The following is a 20,476-nucleotide window of genomic DNA, read 5'->3' on the forward strand; positions in this document are numbered from 1 at the left end:
TTTCATCCAATCTCACTACTGCCAACATTTAAGCCAAGGTTAATACAAATAAATATTGCTACAGTATTACAATTGACAATAATGCTGGTGTAATGTGTGATCTTATTAGTGGATACTGGTAAATAGGTACATTACTAACTAGATTACAAATCGTAATCCATGATTTTTATATGGCACAATTAATCATTGATTGGTTTATTATAGACACAGACCCTGTCAGACTCGAGGAAGTACAGGAAAAACTGAGAAGTTGTGGCTTTCATTGTTGGGAAACTGTAGTTGGAGGACCTGGAGTTGTGGCACATTTTATTCTAACACAGCAAGAACAGACTTTACTAAAAACTTGTTATCATAACTATCCTTTAGCACAACACAATTCTTGGGATCCATAAAACTGAGCTTTGTTATATACAAGGCAGCATTACAGCTGTGTTTTCTGGAAGCAGAGCTGTGTTATAATGAGGTATGTTTCATATAAGCTTATCATATCAAAAGTATTTTACTTCTGAAAGCACTTCATATAGAATTATCATCATCAGCCAAGGCGTGCTAACAACCCCAATGTAGAAATTTTCATGACGACAGAATTCAACTATTTGTTTTAAAAAATCTTCAGATACCTTGTTAGTATGTGGGACAATGGTATTCTAAAGTGCTTGATAGTAAAGGACTGCTACTTATTCTGGTTAGATTTAGAATCACAGATTTCTACCTCATTCATTTCGGATGGTATTTGATTTATTGACAAAAATGGAACTTGCAAAACAGTGTTTGAGACTTGGAATGTATGCGGTCATTACATATGGTTCCTTATTTGACCAGTGATTCATAATGGAGCTATTAAATGGGGAAAATGTTCAGTTTAGAGAGATCTATGCATGTTATTGAATTTGTATAACTGTAATAAAAAAAAAACATTTTCTTTGATATTCTTTATTTGTCTTATAGTATCACTGAATATTGTTACCCCATATCAGTAAGGTCATTATAAAAAAATATACAGTATAATTTTTGCATCAAATGTACTATCAAACAAATATATAAAATATGAAAAAGATCCCATCTATTGAAAAAGAATATAACAATTAAATATTCATTGCTTTCAAAGCACATTAAATATTTTTTCAATTCAAGATATCTTGCACCTGTTCTTTTTAGCAAACTTCATAATATACTATTCATATTTTTCAAAGAAAGGTTATCATTCAAAATTCAGAAAAAAAATAGATTGCTATAAAATTTTGTTCATATGTGCAGGATTAAATTTAAGTCTGAATTTACTGGTCAGAAGGACCAGTTAGATGTGATTTTCGCTGGCCTGCTATGAGGCATGAATGTATAAATGTATCAAACCAGTATGCACCTCGTCTTAAGCAACAAAGAGGCTTTTTTTTTTCTTGTATTAAGCCATAGAGTCTTGCTGCAGTTTTTGATGGGCTCATATTAAGTGAACAAATCTTATTAAAATAAAAACCTTGCTGAAATCATCAATGCAGGACTTGTTTATTGTCAGATAAACCACAGTAAGTTACATTGCAGGGTTCCTGCTGGCATTGCTAAACAGAATGACGATAAAATTACATGAGAGAGGTCATTTTGGTGGCGCTATACAGTTTCACATTTTGCATAGGGTTAGGAATTTAAAGAAAAAGAATGTCCCCGGCTTTCCTCACTGGTTATACTGGCTATTTAAAAAAGACCTTGTATATCTTAGGTATAATGCAAAGAACCTTTAATTCCCTTTATTTTGGTGTATGATTGATGGGTGTACTATGGGTTATAGAGTATACAGCTTGGCCTTACTTCAAATGTGCACCTTTCAAAAAAGTGCTAGCTCTACTTGGTCATTTTCACTTCCTGAACTTCAGAGGTAAATTGTATAAAAAAGAGCGGATAACTTTTTTTACATTTTATATATTTGGTAATTCATTCATTGCACTTTCAGAAGCTGGTATTGTCTAGTCTGGCAAAATTCATTTTCCCTATTTTAATAGCTGCTATGTATAGTGTACTTTAGACTAATTCAGACTGATTTTTTAACACAAGGGAGCAGTCATTTTAGTTAGCAGTGTGCTTAAATCATGTAAAATTTCCAAACGTACAATATCCAAAAGAAATATCATCCACATTACATTAATGTAGCATAGAGGTATGCAAACATTCTCTCCACTGTGCATGTTTTAAATGCGAACTACTTCACCTTACATACGTTACTCTCTCAAAAGTACATATTATCTGGTGAGCGCCACCATAAAGAAGATGTAGGTATTATTTTTTTATGATTTAATTATGTTTTTATGGCTGAAACATTTAAGTCGCAAGCATCAAAACAATCCTTATGAATAATTCTCCTGCCTTTTTCCCCACAGAACAGTATTTATGAGTGTCAGAGTCTCTAACAAGTCCAGCCTACCCCCCCCTCATGATAAAAGTGAGCTATTTTAAGAATGCTCATTACATTTTGTAAACATAGCAACCAATGTTATGCTGAATGATAGGAACATGAAACTAGCCAGAATTATTTCTGAGATATCAGCAATGAATTTTACAATTAGAAAAGGGAGGTAACTCATCAGCTTCATAAAGGTCAAAGGTCAAAGTGTAAAATATTTGCCTATTGTTTAATATGGAAAAGGCGAATTCACTTTCTCATCATTTATTTTTTTATTTCATTGCAAATAAATGAAAAGAAACATTTTCACCATATATTTCTGTCACTTATTGCAACAGTTTTAAATTTAAGTTGACTCTATTCCTATATTCTAAGTCTTCTAATTTCCCCATAATTAAGGTCACTACTCACACAAACATACCTCATGGCAAATTATGTAAGCAAGAGAAAAACGATCATAATTAGCTTATTTTCATGCTTAAATGCAATATGAATGTACCATTTTATTCAGAACATCATACATAATTATATGAAAATAAAAAAAGATAATTGCAAACATTTTTTTATTTTCTTTAAGGTGGCGCTATACAGTTTCACATTTTGCATAGGGTTAGGAATTTAAAGAAAAAGAATGTCCCCGGCTTTCCTCACTGGTTATACTGGCTATTTAAAAAAGACCTTGTATATCTTAGGTATAATGCAAAGAACCTTTAATTCCCTTTATTTTGGTGTATGATTGATGGGTGTACTATGGGTTATAGAGTATACAGCTTGGCCTTACTTCAAATGTGCACCTTTCAAAAAAGTGCTAGCTCTACTTGGTCATTTTCACTTCCTGAACTTCAGAGGTCAATTGTATAAAAAAGAGCGGATAACTTTTTTTACATTTTATATATTTGGTAATTCATTCATTGCACTTTCAGAAGCTGGTATTGTCTAGTCTGGCAAAATTCATTTTCCCTATTTTAATAGCTGCTATGTATAGTGTACTTTAGACTAATTCAGACTGATTTTTTAACACAAGGGAGCAGTCATTTTAGTTAGCAGTGTGCTTAAATCATGTAAAATTTCCAAAAGTACAATATCCAAAAGAAATATCATCCACATTACATTAATGTAGCATAGAGGTATGCAAACATTCTCTCCACTGTGCATGTTTTAAATGCGAACTACTTCACCTTACATATGTCACTCTCTCAAAAGTACATATTATCTGGTGAGTGCCACCTTTGTCTCCTGAAATTAAAATGAGTATGGCACATTATGATGTATCAGTATTTTCACCTGGTTGGATAATTGACCACTGGCAGAATCTCTTAGTTATCACTGAGAAATGCCCAATAAAATAACAAGATAATGTCAATAAATATATAAACTTGGACAGTCTTCTATAAATGGCAGTCATTTTATAGATTCGGAATTATCAGAATTAACAAATGTCTGACAGTGTTGAAGTTATTTTGATGTTGAAATTTGTGAAGGAAATAAAATCTTGTAAAGTAAAGCCAATGATATTGTCTGTATTTTTGGTTGAAGAACTAACAGTCCACATAAACCTACTGGCAAGCTTTCTCACATACCCATTGACTGACCTGCCAGGTGTGCTACCTGAAATATCCATTTACCTGCTGAATGAAAAACCACTGGTCACATGCTAGAGGGTCTCTGATTTAATTCCTTATGTATTTGAAAAAAGTGAATGTTGTGAATGCACTTTTGAAGTGTAAAATGTACTACAATATCTCAATTCTGCTAAGTCTTGATATTCACATTTACGTTTTAATAAAATGTTTATTTAAAATTGGGCAAGAAGAAAGGCAGAATTTGATATAAAGATATGCATTTTTTACTCTGTTAGGAACTATACAGTCATTAAAAGAACTAACTGAATGTTAAACACAGACTTTAATACACTCATGTACAAGATGAATTCAACTGCAAGCTGCATAGAGCCAGATCTGCTGTCGCATAATATACTATCAGATCTGGGTCTATACAGTTTGTTAGGATAAATAAGTAGAAGAAACAATATAGACCTAATCTACTAGCACATTTTGCAATGGCAGATCAGGGTCTATGTTGTTTGCAGTTGGTATGCACTTCTGTATACTAGAAAACATTCAGAGGCCCTGTATATGCTTATTTTCACTTAGAACTGTTCTGGGGACCCAGTTGACCAAATTGTCTAAGGCACTCGCCTTTACAGATCGTTTACACCTATCTACATGTTAGTTCAATTAGTTCAATATTTGACATAACACGCTGAATCCTGATGCACAATCAACAGTGCAGTCCTCCTTTCAGAAAATGAATATACCAGTAAATATTTTCACATAATTTACAAGACACAAACGTGAATTTCATTCATGATGAATTTTTCAGTTATCTTTTACACTCCAACTGCAAACAACAGCTCTACCATTACATGATGTACTGGCAGATCAAGGAATCTGTTATTTGTTCTACTGATTATTGCAAACAAAGTGCTCAGATCTGTTGGCACATTATGCGATCGCAATAGATTTGTGCAATTCGCAGTTGGACCTGACTTATAAGTAAGTACATATGGTACAAAATTTAATCACTTTTCAAGGCCATTGTTTACCAAGATATATAATACCGCACTTCACTCAAAGGAATAATGTTATGAGCAGAAGTTTCTTATAAATAGTATAGCATTGGCATCTTCAACAATTCTCTACAGTTGCCATGTCTAGTTGAGCTTTATCCAATGTTTTCCATCTGCCATGTTAGGTCTGTTCCATTAAAAAATACATGGGATCCAGGGAAGGCACTTTTAAAGCAATTTAAAATTTTCTTATCATTTTAATATGAATTCTGTGAAGTCAAAGTACCCTGGCATATATTTTTTTTAAAACTGCCTTCCCTGGGTTCCATGTAAGTGTAATGGAACAGCCCTTTAATACATATTCCTTGTTGAAAACAGCCCCGTTTTATATTTTCTTTTTAAATTAACATTTACCCAAACAAACAAAAATCATCAACATATGTTTTTTTAATCTTTTTTATTTTAAATAAAGAAAATTTTATATTCATAAAAATATATGATTGTGTTTGCAATGTGTAAAACAATGCTAAACAACGCTTTTGCTCTACAGTGCTGATAAGGAAGTTAAAACACTTAGAAGCAAAATAATAGTTCCTTTCTGGTAACAGGCCCTATAATTTGGACAGAACAGCTTTCTTATACTTCATCTTGGCCATGGAGCGAAGATGAACTTCATCAGGACCATCTGCACGGCATAAAACTCGTGCCCAGGCATACATTGCTGCATGAGGCAGGTCACTGTGTAATCCTTCTCCACTGAATGCCTGCAGAAACTGCTCCACCAAAAGCCTGTAAAAAATTTAAACATATTATTTTCTAGATTTAGTATATTCTGCAGTAGAGTTTCATGTTCTGTGTTCATTTCTATCCTGTCCAGGGTTTCCCCCACCCTGCCACCAGCCAGTAACCTCTTGCAAGGCTCACTTAAAACAGTGTAAATGTTGCAAACATTTAGTGTGATTTTTAAAGCTAAAATGGATCTGACAATCATGGTGAGGCTTAGTTACATATGCACTTTATTTATACCAGCAATGAAATCTAATAATAATAATAATAATAATGAGGACTTTGTATAGCACCTAATCTTTAGAAGCTCTAAGAGCTTCACAACATTAGACAACACCAATAACATAAAAAAACATATATAATGATATTATTACAAAAAACATCAAGACTGGTTTGGTAAGAATGATGCTGTAATAGAAATGCTTGAGTGAGAAACACTGGCTAAAGAAGGCAGCTCTTCATCAGCTAAGAAGGCAGCCTTCAACAAAAATGCAAACTCTAGAGTTGCAAGACTCATGGCTGAGTAATAAGGCAGATGAAGATAATCTACAGGTCACAGTCATCAGAAACATTGGCAATACAGAGTGTGGACAGCACCACACTGCTCACTGACAAAGCAAAGATATGTCAAACATGGACAGAACACTTCAACAAAATCCTCAATCAACATTCATCTGTCAATAAGGAGGCAAATGATTGACTGGCCCAAGTGAATATCAACATCTCACTTGCTGATCCTCCAATACTGACTGAAACTGAGAAAGCAGTTGGCCTATTGTCAAATGACAAATCACCTGGAGCAGATGCTGTAGCAGTGGAACTGATGTTGATGTGGACTTGAAGAACCGTACCCTTTGAGTACAAGGATGCATCAATTGTCCTTTTATACAAGAAGAAAGGCAACAGACAATTCTGTGTCAACCATTGGAGAATCTCCTTGTTGTAAATAGCCAGTAAAATCTTTACCAGATTTTGCTGAATCACCTTGTGCATCACATAAATCAAAGGCTCCTGGCTGAGTGTGTGGCTTCCAGAAAGGATAAGGGACCACAGACATGGTGTTTGCAGCTCATCAACTGATAAAAACCTCTGACACAGTAAACCTATAGGTCTTTGGAAGATCACTGCAAAGTTTGGATCCCAAGCAATGCTCATCATGAAGGTTCATTAATTCTATGATGGCATGAATGCTTATGTCTTGGACAATGGTGAGTCATCTAAACCATTTCCAGTCACCAGTGGAGTCAAGCAAGGCTGTGTGTTGGACCCAGCCCGCTTTAATATGATGTTTTCTGCCTTGCTTACTAATGCCTTCTGTGAATGTTACACTGGATCTTTGTTGATGACTGCTCCATGAATGCACAAATCTGAGTCTGACATGAAACACAGTATAGGTCATTTCTTTTCAGCTTGTGACAATTTTTTGGTCTCACAATCATTATCAGGGAGACATAAATGAAGCACCAACCTGCACCAGGATAGTCTTATGTAGAGCCTACCATCACAGTAAATGGCTAAGCCCTTCTGGCAGTAGACAAGTTTATCTATTTTGGCAGCACACTGTCAAGTGCAGTCTACATCATTATTGAAACCAATGCCAGAACTGCTAAAGCATATGTGGCCTTTGGCCAACTATGCGCAAGTGTGTGGTAGAAGAGAGGCATCAGTCTACAAATTAAACTGTAAGGCTACAAAGTCCCTGTGTTGTTGACCCTGCTGTAAGCATGCTTGACCAGATGGTGTGTCAAGAAGCTGAAGCATTTTCACATGGGCTACCTGAGGAAACTGATGAGGAAAAGATGGCAGGACAGAGTCCTTGATTCCCGATGCATCTCACACTAACAAAATGGGTAGAAAAAGAAACAAGCATATGTAAAAGATAATATCTTTTTTACAGTAATGAATTTCAATTATCAAATAGCTGAGCATTGTTAATCATTAGGAATATGTCAGTAAAAAGAATGAGATGTGGGGGTGGCTTTTGTATCACATGTGGCTCAATATTTTGTTGGGTTAAATTTAAATTAAACCACAAAATCAACAAAAACTGGTACCCTATGAAAAATGGTGAAACCACAGTATTGCAAGAAAGATGTGACTTTTTACTTTTAAATGCGAGTATGGCCACTTATTCAGTAGAATTGTGGGAGTCTCATTTTTATTTCAAACCCACTACAGATAGTGAGAAATAGTGTGAACCCGTATTGATATTACCATCCCTTCATTGGCAATACAGATAACAAGATTTTCAAGATGGTTGCCATTGATCAGAACCATTTTTGCTATTGGACCAGATTAGACATCAGGAGCCTTTTAATGAAAATTTCATGCCTATATGACTTTGTTATTAGACCAGCTTAGACATCAGAAGCCATTTAATGAAACATCATGCCTATATGACTTTGTTATTAGACCAGCTTAGACATCAGAAGCCATTTAATGAAAATCTCATGCCTATATGACTTTGTTATTGGACCAGCTTAGACATCAGATGCCTCTTAATGAAAACCTCATGCCTATATGACTGTTACTGGACCAGCTTAGACATCAGGAGCCTTTAATGAAAACCTCATGCCTATATGACTTTGTTATTGGACCAGCTTTGACATCAGAAGCCATTTAATGAATACCTAATGCCTATATGACTTTGTTATTGGACCAGCTTAGACCTCAGAAGCCATTTAATGAAAACCTCATGCCTATATGACTTTGTTATTGGACCAGATTAGACATTTAATGAAAACACCATACCTATATTACCTTCTGTAGACAGAGAAATAGTTATAAGTGTTAGGACTGTACTGTCATAAACTAAGTAACAGAAGAAAGCAAAAGCAACAAGTTTTCAAACTTAACAAAACAGTTTAATTATCAATGTTATAAAATGAAAATTTAAGAGGAACTTACAGTGTTATGAACTGAATCCAAAATATTCCTGAAAAAGTTCCATTCAGGTCAAAAAGAATAAAATGTTCCATATAAATTTTACATCCAAGCATGTACTGGTCCTACAATAGTCCTGATGTGTCAAAATGGCATCCACAACTCCTTTGTACAAGTCACAATAGTTCCAAAATTAAATTGCAGTCCAATGAGCACTTTTTATTTCCACTGAATAATCCAAAGAAAAGTTTTCTCCACTCAAATAATATCAAAATTCAGCATCAAATACATCAGCAGACTTGATGTTTTGACAAGAACACAAGAAATAAGAATAAGAAAACTGCCTAGTCTGAGCTAATATGGGCAAAAAGGCTAAAACACACATATCATCACTATTCCCTATGTGACAAATCACAAATTTCCAACATCATAGAAGAACTTGCACAACTTAATCCATCCAAATGGAACTAACTTTATCCTTCTAAGATACCACCTAACCGACCTGTCCAATGGGAGAAAAGCTGAAGCTTGTTAACATATTTACTAATAATTTTATTGTTAGTAACTGTCAACACATACATAAGCATCTATTTATAGATACTATGCAATTTTACATTCGTAGCATCTTAAAATAGACCCTGTGTGTGAGTGCAAAATCCAGCTATAGATAATCACTACAATTTACAGTCATGAATAAAAATTACAAAAAAATTATAAGTATACATAACACAAGATTTTCAAGATGCCTACAATTTTTCCATATTGGACATCTGATCAGCAATTTTGATTTAGGACCTATAGACAACACCATGTTGCTATCACTATCAGTTCAGGAGAAGTAACAATATAAGGGTATTGAAGATAGCCACCATACCCTGAAAATGGAGTTCTGATTAGCGCATTTTATTAAGGACCAACTGGACATTGTAAGACATCATAGTGGTCATCTTCAAAATCTTATTATTGCAGATCCTCTTGAATGATTGTGATATCAACACAAGTTTGCACTAAAAGACTTCTCAAGATGTCGAAATTAAAATCATACATATTGTGTGAAAACTTGGCTGATCTAGCCCTCCCTTAAGGAGAAGTAAAAATGTCAACATTTGCATTATAGACCATGTGGTGGCAATAGATTGGGGCGGGGGGGTTGTTTAAAAGTAATGTTATACACCAAGATTGAAATGACATTAGAGTGGGAAGGGAGAAGGGAACTGATCAATAATAGCAGTTAAGTACTACATAAAGTTCTACCCAACACTATTTTTTTAAAACAATAATATATTATCTCCTATTATTGTGCTGCTGAATTTGCCAGTCTGGCATAAGATAAGCTGTCAAGTGACCTCAACTGCAGACTGGAGGATGGTTTGATAACTTGTTGGGCTGATACAAATGGGCAAAAATAAGTGCTCTCACTTTTATGTGACACTGATCGAAGGTAAAATTGCAAGAAAGTGGAGTGAGATCACCTGAATGCAGTTTTCAGGACATCATATAGAAAAGAATTAGTTTAAAAGGTACCAAGATGCAGCAGTAGCTCTGACCTCGTGGCCTTCGATTTTTCTAAAGAAGATCTGAATACCGCTGTGAGAGACTGATAAGTTCTTTTAATAGCACATACAATCCACGTCACAATGGTGGCTACTGAGGTATCAGAGGTACCATTTAACAAAATAAAAAGGCAGTTATAGCCCATTTTTTTTCTTTTTTACATTTTGACAGAAACATAAAACTCTAACTGGGCAAGTGAGTTTGTCTTGATCATCATTATGCAATTGACACTTGTATTAAGGTAGTTGATTATTGGCCAAAAACTCGGAATGACAAACCAAAAAATAGTTACCCCTGAATCATCAACAAGCCTTTTTCAATTGACATGCATTTCACTTCTTGCCATTGCAGTGGAAAGAAGGAAGACTGTTTTAGGGTAAGGTTCTTTAAGGAAGCTTCAATCAAAAGTTCATAATTAGGTGATGCAAAAACACATGAGAGGTAACTCAGTTTCCACCTCATCATTCAAGAGCAAGAGTCTTATAGAAGTGGGTCTGACATTGTCATGGAGACCATAGAGAACCTACTTGTAATCAAGAGGCCTGCTCTATAGCCTTTATTGGTGCACACCAAGCAATCATTCACCTTTAAAAGAAAAAGATAATCTGAAACTACAGTTAAAGAGTGACAGATAGGATCAAAATATTTCAAACTAAAGAAAATTCTCCATTTCAAATCTTGCAAATAGATAGCCTTTAAACTTGAACAATGTATTCTGCAACCTTACTTCATAACTGATCCTGGTAGATAATTCATTTGATTTGATCCAGGCATGAAGGTGAAGAATTTGTGGAGTGCTGTGCATGATGGACCCTTGATTATGTGACGACAGATTCCTTTATGTTGTAAGTTTCCAGGGATCATCAACCAAAAGGTGCAGAAGATTGCAGAACCATGATTGCTGGGGCCACAGGCGATGTATCGAAATGAGCTGTGACTTGGAAGTCCTTACTCGGTGAAGAACCCGAGTGGTTATTCTGAAAGGTGGGAAGGCATAGGAGTAGTCAATGCCACCTCAGACTGAAAACATCAACTGCCCATACCCTTTGGTCTAGTACTGGAGAGTTATAAAGAGGGAATTTATTGTTCAGCCTTATTATGAAGAAGCCTACTGTAGGCCATCCCCACAGCCCCCCAGATTAAAAAGCGTCTCTCCTACTGACAGGTACAGAGAGCATTACATGATTACTGCACAACCTTGTCTGGACAAGTTGTTTTCCAGAATATTTCACTTACCTCAGATGTGGCAGGATCCCAACTGATCTCCTCTGAAGCTGTCTATCAGAGGTTTCTGACTTTTAAGCAGATAAGTGGCATTCTTGACATCAGACATAATGACCATAATGCAGCAATACTTGAATGATGAAGCGTTGAACACGCATGAGATAAGGAAAAGAAAGATGCCATTCTAACTGTCACAAGTGGAATAAAATATCAGACTGGGATCAGCAACAACAGATACGTAACAAAAAGAAATTCACTCATAAAGCAACTTACGGTCTCTCCAATTTTGATAACACCATACAAAACATTTTGAGACACACGTGATTAGTCTTGTGTTTTTGGATATTCAATTGATTTTTAGTAGACGAGCTCATAATTAGTCTTGTTTTTGGATATTCAATAGATTTTCAATAGAGGAGCTCATAATTAGTCTTGTGTTTTGGGGATATTCAATTGATTTTTAGTAGAGGAGCTCATGATTAGTCTTGTATTTTTGGATATTCAATAGATTTTTAGTAGGGGAGCTCATGATTAGTTTTGTATATTTGGATATTCAATTGATTTTTAGTACATTTTTAGTAGAGGAACTCATGATTAGTCTTGTGTTTTTGGATATTCAATACATTTTTAGTAGAGGAGCTCATGATTAGTCTTGTGTTTTTGGATATTCAATACATTTTTAGTAGAAGAGCTCATGATTAGTCTTGTATTTTGGATATTCAATAGATTTTTAATAGAGGAGCTCATGATTAGTCTTGTGTTTTTGGATATTCAATACATTTTTAGTAGGGGAACTCATGATTAGTCTTGTATTTTTGGATATTCAATAGATTTTTAGAAGAGGAGTTCATGATTAGTCTTGTGTTTTTGGATATTCAATAGATTTTTAGTAGGGGAACTCATGATTAGTCTTGTGTTTTTAGATATTCAATAGATTTTCAATACAGGAGCTCACGATTAGTCTTGAATTTTTGGATATTCAATTGATTTTTAGTAGAAGAGCTCATGATTAGTCTTGTGTTTTTGGATATTCAATTGATTTTTAGCGGAGGAGCTCATGATTAGTCTTGTGTTTTTGGATATTCAATAGATTTTTAGTAGAGGAGCTCAAGGTTAGTCTTGTGTTTTTTGGATATTCAATAGATTTTTAGTAGAGGAGCTCAAGATTAGTCTTGTGTTTTTGGATATTCAATTGATTTTTAGTAGAGGAGCTCAAGATTAGTCTTGTGTTTTTGGATATTCAATAGATTTTTAGTAGAGGAGCTCAACATTAGTCTTGTGTTTTTGGATATTCAATAGATTTTTAGTAGAGGAGCTCATAATTAGTCTTGTGTTTTTGGATATTCAATTGATTTTTAGTAGAAGAGCTCAAGATTAGTCTTGTGTTTTTGGATATTCAATAGATTTTTAGTAGAGGAGCTCAAGATTAGTCTTGTGTTTTTGGATATTCAATTGATTTTTAGTAGAGGAGCTCAAGATTAGTCTTGTGTTTTTGGATATTCAATACATTTTTAGTAGAGGAGCTCAAGATTAGTCTTGTGTTTTTGGATATTCAATTGATTTTTAGTAGAGGAGCTCATGATTAGTCTTGTGTTTTTGGATATTCAATTGATTTTTAGTAGAGGAGCTCAAGATTAGTCTTGTGTTTTTGGATATTCAATAGATTTTTAGTAGACGAGCTCATAATTAGTCTTGTTTTTGGATATTCAATAGATTTTCAATAGAGGAGCTCATAATTAGTCTTGTGTTTTGGGGATATTCAATTGATTTTTAGTAGAGGAGCTCATGATTAGTCTTGTGTTTTTGGATATTCAATAGATTTTCAATAGAGGAGCTCATGATTAGTCTTGTGTTTTTGGATATTCAATTGATTTTTAGTAGAGGAGCTCATGATTAGTCTTGTGTTTTTGGATATTCAATAGATTTTCAATACAGTAGCTCATGATTAGTCTTGTGTTTTTGGATATTCAATTGATTTTTAGTAAAAGAGCTCATGATTAGTCTTGTGTTTTTGGATATTCAATTGATTTTTAGTAGAAGAGCTCATGATTAGTCTTGTGTTTTTGGATATTCAATTGATTTTTAGTAGAAGAGCTCATGATTAGTCTTGAATTTTTGGATATTCAATTGATTTTCAGTAGAAGAGGAACTCATGATTAGTCAATTAACTTCTAAGACTGGAGTAAAAGTAGTCAAATAATCTGGTTCCTGGCTGTTTTTGACTTTGTGCATGAGGACTGATTAATTGTATTTTATCTATTAAAGGTAACCATACGAGTTTTTCAAATAAAATTTCACTGGGTGTGAATTTTGTAGTCTGCTGTGGTTACTCATCTAGACAATGAATGATCGGACAATTTGTCAAATTTTAATTGAAGAAGTACATTATAAATGCTTGTAACAAAATTTAAGTGAAGAAACTTTGATGTTGCATCACCAGACACTAATGCAACACCCATCATCCATATGATGTGCCAATCTGATATGAATACATGTGGTGGATGGATTTGGTCAGAAAATATTGTTGTAATTGACATGTTGTGATATGAATACATGTGGTGGATGGATTTGATCAGAAAACATTGTTGTAATTGACAAGTTTGTACATCTGACACCCATCCTTCTGATAGTTACCTTATGAACAACATGGGATTTTATTTCAAGAATTCACATCCAGTGGTTTAGTAAGAGACATCGCAATGCAAGAGAGGTGGAAAAACTGTGTCATATGTCATATTGGTAAATACTGTAAAGTTTAACAAAGGAGACTTTGAAAAAGGTGTGGTGCTTACAACTGTGGTAAAATGTTTAAAATGCATTAAAGCAAGTTATGCAATGTGTTAACCCTGTGGCGCACAACCCATTCTTACCCATTTTAGCAAAGAAAATAAGTCGCTCGCCAGCAACTGAAGATGTATTTTTTCTGTGACAAGGTGCAATACAGTTATCAACATGGACCAGCTTTCTGCAAGAAACAATGTAGTTCTTAACTGCTTGGAATAGTTCCCACATCCTCTTCCAAATTTTTGGTGTTTACACATCTGTACAAAACCCTTGCCTTAAGCATAAACTGCTGCAACATTTAACAATTAATGACTTGAAGATCTTTTGTCACTGATGGACAACACAATCTCATTAATAACTAAGGCCTGTCCATGACAGAACTGATTAAGATTCATCAAGATTAAAGAACAATGAGCACTTTCTTCCCACATTCAAAAAAACAAGCACTGATGAAATAAGGTCAACAGACATTGTTTCAAAGAAACAAAAGTATGCAAAGCATTTGTATATTGACAACCAGGAGATTCTTTGGGTTGCCAATACAGATTACAAGATAACTGTGCTCTCAGCATGGCTAGAAACAAAATATAGCACCTTACTTATGGATAGTAACTATCCCAGTTTTGTCACATACACATACTAGCAAAGCAAAAATGTTTGAGACTTGGAATGTACATGGACCAAACAAGATTCTTAAACAGACAAAAAGTGTCAATATATACAGTATTGAAGATTCTAGCAACTGGATTAGCTGGATTTGTCAACAGGATTAGCTTTTCATGATGCTGGACAATTTAGACTACAGAGGATAACATGCGGATATAATTATTCCCATATTCTGGCAGCCATGAAATGTGAAAATGTTCAGTTGATGGAGAAATGTCTGCATGCTTTTGAATTTACATAAAAGAAGTAAAAAATACACATTTTCTTTGGTACTCTTTATTTGTCTTAATGATATAACTGATATCATTTTACCATTATCAACTGGGTAATTATAAAAAAAAACATACTATATAATTTTCAGAAAATTTACTAACAAATGTATAAAATATGAAAAGTATCTCATCTATTACAAAAGACCATAAAAATTAAACATTCATTGCTTTCAAAGCACATTAAATGTTTTCAAGGCAACTCTCCTTCTCAGCTAACTCCATAATATACCATATTTTCTATATTACTGGAAATGAGTAAATCATTCAAAACTCAATGAATAGAGCATACTATAAAATCCTGATAATATGTGCAGGGTTAGACTCCCTGTTGTTTACTATGTTTTCTATTCTAATTTTAGTAACAGAATTCTAATTATACCTAAGATTTTATTTTGTAAACATTAAGAAGGTTTTAGAAGGTTATTTTCCATTGGGTAATATTTTTTTTAATAGAAAATGCTAATTGCAACCTGAGGTCAGGTAGGGGACTATATAATCTTGTTACTGGAAAATTATTTATTCTTGCTATAATAACCTCAAGACAGTAATCTTTTTTATTTTATTTAATTGAGATCTGTATGTATGGATGCAGTGATTATTGATCTTTGAAATTCGTCCCTCTTTGCTACTCTTTGGAAAATAGTCATGTGACATAATTCTGACCAATATTGCTATAAGATCTTGTACTCGTGCTATAAGATCTTGTATTCGTCCTATAAGATCTTGTATTTGTGCTATAAGATCTTGTATTCATCCTGTAAGATCTTGTATTCGTGCTATAATCTTGAGGCAGAATCTTGTGTTCAGTAGGTCATATGGGCTGGAATTTTATATATTCAAATTATTTATTCACTGGAAATACAAAGTGCTCTTCAAAAATAACATCCTTGGATACAGAGACTTGAATTTATGGTGAAATTTCAAAAAAGGATTTAATTCTTGGATTGTATTATTGTGATCCAATAAAAGACTGTTCTCACATCATCGCTACATGGTCCACCACAGGCACATCAACACTTACAGCATTGGAAAAAAATTGGATTTCCACTAAAGTTTATTCAGAACTTTAATCATTAGAACTTGTGTCTAATTCTAGGATTATTTGGGATTTAATTCACAACACCATAAGTTTCTTTTTTCCACCTTTTTACATTGTATTCTACAGAAGTAAATTATTTGTTGAATTTTACAAAGCTTGTAACTTCTCATTCTTTTCTATTAATTATTTATGACCATAGAGTTGTAATATCAGTTAGATGTGATTTTCATTGGTCCTGCTATAAGGCATGAGGCATGTGTGTATAAGTGTACCAAATCAATATGCATTTCTCATCTAAAACAACAGAAGCTTTTTCTTGTACTACATTTCTCTTGTAATAACCATAGAGGTTTGCTACAATTTTTGAAAACTAGCTGGTGGGCTAATATAAAGTCAACAAATCTTTCTTATTAAAATAAAAACCTTTCTAAAACCATCAATGTAGGGGTAGGTTTATTATCAGACATGGGAAAATTGTGGTTATTGAAAAATGCACAATTTTCTAAGTTAGTTTCAGCATGGGGTTCCTTCTGGTACTGCTAAACATAATGATGAGAAAACTGCACAAGGGAAGCCATTTTGTCTCATGAAATTGTCACAAGTATGGAACATTACAATTAGTCAGTATCTTCACTTGACTGGATCACTGACCAATGGCACCATCTCTTACTAACTGAGCCTGGTCAAATGTTTCACATTTGCCATGTTACATTTTCCTTATTGAAAGCATCCCAGTTTATATTTCTTTTTAAATCAAAAGGTAGCCAAACAAAAAAAAATCATCAACATATGTTTATTTTTCTTTTGAATTTTAAATAAGATACATTTTATATTCATTGAATCATGTGATTTTGTGTTCTGTGTGCAAATCAATGCTTTCTCTCTACAGTGATGAAAATCAAGACCCTTGGATGCATAATAAAAGTAGTTAGTCCCTATAATTTGGACTGAACAGCTTTCTTATACTCCATCTTGGCTATGGAGCGAAGATGAACCTCATCAGGACCATCTGCAAGGCGTAAAACTCGTGCCCAGGCATACATTGATGCTAGAGGCAGGTCACTGTGTAATCCTGCTCCACCAAAAGCCTGTAAAAAATTTAAACAGGTTATTTTCTGGATTCAGTTTATTCAGCATATTTGTTCAACTGAATTGTGCAGTAGAGTTACATGTTCTGTGCTCATTTCTCTCCTGCCCAGAGTTTCCCCACCCCATCACCAACCATTAACCTCTTACATGGCTCACTTAAAACACTAAATGTTGCACACCTTTAGTCTGATTTTTAAAGCTATGTTGGTTCTGACAATCATGGTGAGGCTTAGTTATATATGCACTTTATTTATACCAGTAATGAAATCTAATAATAATAATAATAATAATGAGGACTTTGTATAGCGCCTAATCTTTAGAAGCTCTAAGCGCTTTACAACATTAGACAACACCTATAACATACAAAAAAAACATATATTATTACAAAAAACAAACACAATAAAATTAGAAAACATAAAAAACATGCTGAAAATATTTAAGGTAGGGAACATTATTAGGTCTTTAAGTTTGTTCTTGCAGTCAAAATAAGTGAGTTTTAAGAGCATTCTTGAATGAGATCACTGTGTCTTTGTGTCTAAGAAATCACATTGTCCTTACCTGTACTAATAACTAAATCAGCATAAAGTTCTAATAGCTCAAACATCAGTAGTATAATAGTATCTGTATATCAACCTATAAATTAATAATTAAATTTACTCATTTCTGACTTTCCTAATGGTATTCATTGGTATAAATTTTACACAAATTTTCAAATTTTATCTGTTAAATATTTTAAGAAATATTAATAGATTTATTTCCATTAAATGTGATGTTAGAGTTTGAATCCCAAAATGATGAAAACAGAATATGCTTGTAACCAAAACTGGTTGACTGATCATGACTTTTAAAGATGGAGTGTACCATTTTTGTGCTTGGAAGAATTAGAAATACAATGATCCCAGGACACATCTTTGGCGTTTTTAATTACTTGACTAAAATAGTAACACCAATGACATAAGGTTGAAATTCTGAGTTTTTTTTCTTCATCTCTCATTCTGTTTATATTTGAATGTGTGGCAACAAATATTCTGTCCATATTAGTAAGTATGGCTAAAAATATTCTGTTAATATTTGTAAGTGTAGGTACAAATATAATGTTCACATTTGTAAGTGTGGGTACAAATATTCCATTCAGATTTGTAAGTGTGAGTAGAAATATTCTGTTCATATCTGTAAGTCTGGGTAGAAATATTCTGTTAAGTGTTTGTAAGTGTGGGTACAAATATTTTGTTCAGTATTTGTAAGTGTGGGTACAAATATTTTGTTCAGTATTTGTAAGTGTGGGTACAATATTTGTAAGTGTGAGTACAAATATTTTGTTCAGTATTTGTAAGTGTGAGTACAAATATTCTGTTCAGTATTTGTAAGTGTGAATACAAATATTCTGTTCAGTATTTGTAAGTGTGAGTACAAATATTTTGTTCAGTATTTGTAAGTGTGAGTACAAATGTTCTGTTCAGTATTTGTAAGTGTGAGTACAAATATTTTGTTCAGTATTTGTAAGTGTGAGTACAAATATTTTGTTCAGTATTTGTAAGTGTGAGTACAAATATTCTGTTTAGTATTTGTAAGTGTGAGTACAAATATTTTGTTCAGTATTTCTAAGTGTGAGTACAAATATTTTGTTCAGTATTTGTAAGTGTGAGTACAAATATTTTGTTCAGTATTTGTAAGTGTGAGTACAAATGTCAAGATGCAAAATAAGATTTGTTTCTACCTGTATTGCTCTGTCAATGACTTTTGAAGCCATATTGGGAGCAATCACTTTGATCATTGCAATCTCTCTTGCTGCCACCTGAAAAAAAGACATTACTTCATGTTTTGTACAGTTAAGGATGATTGCATGGGAACTGATTATCTGTCCTTTAACAAACAGGAGTTTGGCATTACAAAGTGCAAAAGCACAATGTAACAATATTGAAGAATTCTGGGCTGATGTGTATTTTGTTCTAGTGAAAAATGTATTGAATTATATTCAAATGTAAAGTCAATGATAATGTGTGTGTCACATATCCTTTAAACAAGAGACCCTCAAAGGGATTGATGCACTTGTGGCCATAATACATTTCTAGGAATCTAAGTTAAGTTAGTTTCTTCTGTCCTTTAAATCCTTGTAACTGCTAAGACTCAAAAATCAAAACCATCTCTGAAAAACTCCAACTTATTGGGTTCCCTGTAAGATATGTAACTGTAGAATTTACCCTAAAACATTCACACACAAAATTTACTGAATCATATCTTGACATTTTCAGGCCCTACCTTTCATTTTTCATTAAATTCCTTCCATATTAAAATAAATTTCACCTTTTTTTAAACGGAAGGGGGAATTTGCCCCTAAATCTTCAATTCTACAATAGACCCTGCAAATTTGGTATGAAAATATTTTCTTGCATGCTCACAAGACACTTTTACATGCAGCACAAACTAACTTGTCATGTCCTTTGACCTTGAACTTAATAAGGATAGAAAAAATCAATGAACTTGTTTCTGCTGAATCACCTTGTGCATCACATAGATCAAGGGCTCCTGCCACAGAGTCAATGTGGATTTAAAAAAGGAAAAGAGACAGTGGACATGGTATTTGCAGCTCATCTACTCCAGGAGATATGCCAGGAACAGAGCTCCAACCTGAACATGACATTCATCGACTGACAAAAGTCTCTGACACAGTAAACCTATGGGTCTTTTGGAAGATCATGGTAACCTGTACAAGACATTCATCAACTGACCTAAGCCTCTGACACAGTAAACCTATGAGTCTTTTGGAAGATCATGGTAACCTGTACAAGACATTCATCAACTGACCAAAGCCTCTGACACAGTCAGCTGTGGGGCATTTGGAAGATCATGCCAAAATTTGGTTGCCAAGAGATCATGATGGTTCAGCTATTCCATGATGGTATAATCACTCATTTTGTGGCAATGGTGAGTTATCTTAACCAGTCTTAGTAACCAATGGAGTCATACAAATCTGTGTATTGACCCCAACCCTCTTCAGCGGGATTTCTCTGCCATGCTTACTGATATGACTATGGCACTGAGGTCAACATCAGATACTACACTGACTGCAAGCTCTTCAGTCTAGGAAAACCAGACAGTTACAGGAGGTGACTGTTTGTGATCTCTTACACAAAAAAAGGACAAGACTGATAGCAGAATTGCCAAAATATGACTTAAATGATAAAATGTTGAGAAGCCATGAGACACATGTAAAACTG

General features: G+C 33.9%; 2 protein-coding genes across 7 annotated transcripts in view; one reads left to right on the plus strand and one right to left on the minus strand.

Moving 5' to 3' along the window:
• Positions 1-3,896, plus strand: part of LOC149775182 (mevalonate kinase-like) — a 32,311-nt gene extending 28,415 nt beyond the window's left edge. For all 6 annotated transcript variants that reach the window (XM_089944424.1, XM_089944425.1, XM_089944421.1 and 3 more), the window contains exon 10: positions 205-3,896. In XM_089944424.1, the coding sequence (XP_089800550.1) occupies positions 205-392 (188 nt within the window). In that variant the 3' untranslated portion in view covers positions 393-3,896. The remainder of the gene's footprint in view (positions 1-204) is intronic.
• Positions 3,897-15,118: 11,222 nt separating this feature from the next.
• Positions 15,119-20,476, minus strand: part of LOC149775183 (acyl-CoA dehydrogenase family member 10-like) — a 124,748-nt gene continuing 119,390 nt past the window's right edge. The window contains exons 21-22 of the mRNA XM_089944416.1: positions 18,976-19,053; positions 15,119-17,257 (exon numbers count right to left, since the gene is read on the minus strand). Coding sequence (XP_089800542.1) covers positions 17,105-17,257; positions 18,976-19,053 — 231 coding nt within the window. The 3' untranslated portion in view covers positions 15,119-17,104. The remainder of the gene's footprint in view (positions 17,258-18,975; positions 19,054-20,476) is intronic.

The sequence above is a fragment of the Sinohyriopsis cumingii genome, chromosome 19 (genome assembly GCF_028554795.1).
Source record: "Sinohyriopsis cumingii isolate HCF-2022 chromosome 19, ASM2855479v2, whole genome shotgun sequence".
Classification (NCBI taxonomy): domain Eukaryota; kingdom Metazoa; phylum Mollusca; class Bivalvia; order Unionida; family Unionidae; genus Sinohyriopsis; species Sinohyriopsis cumingii.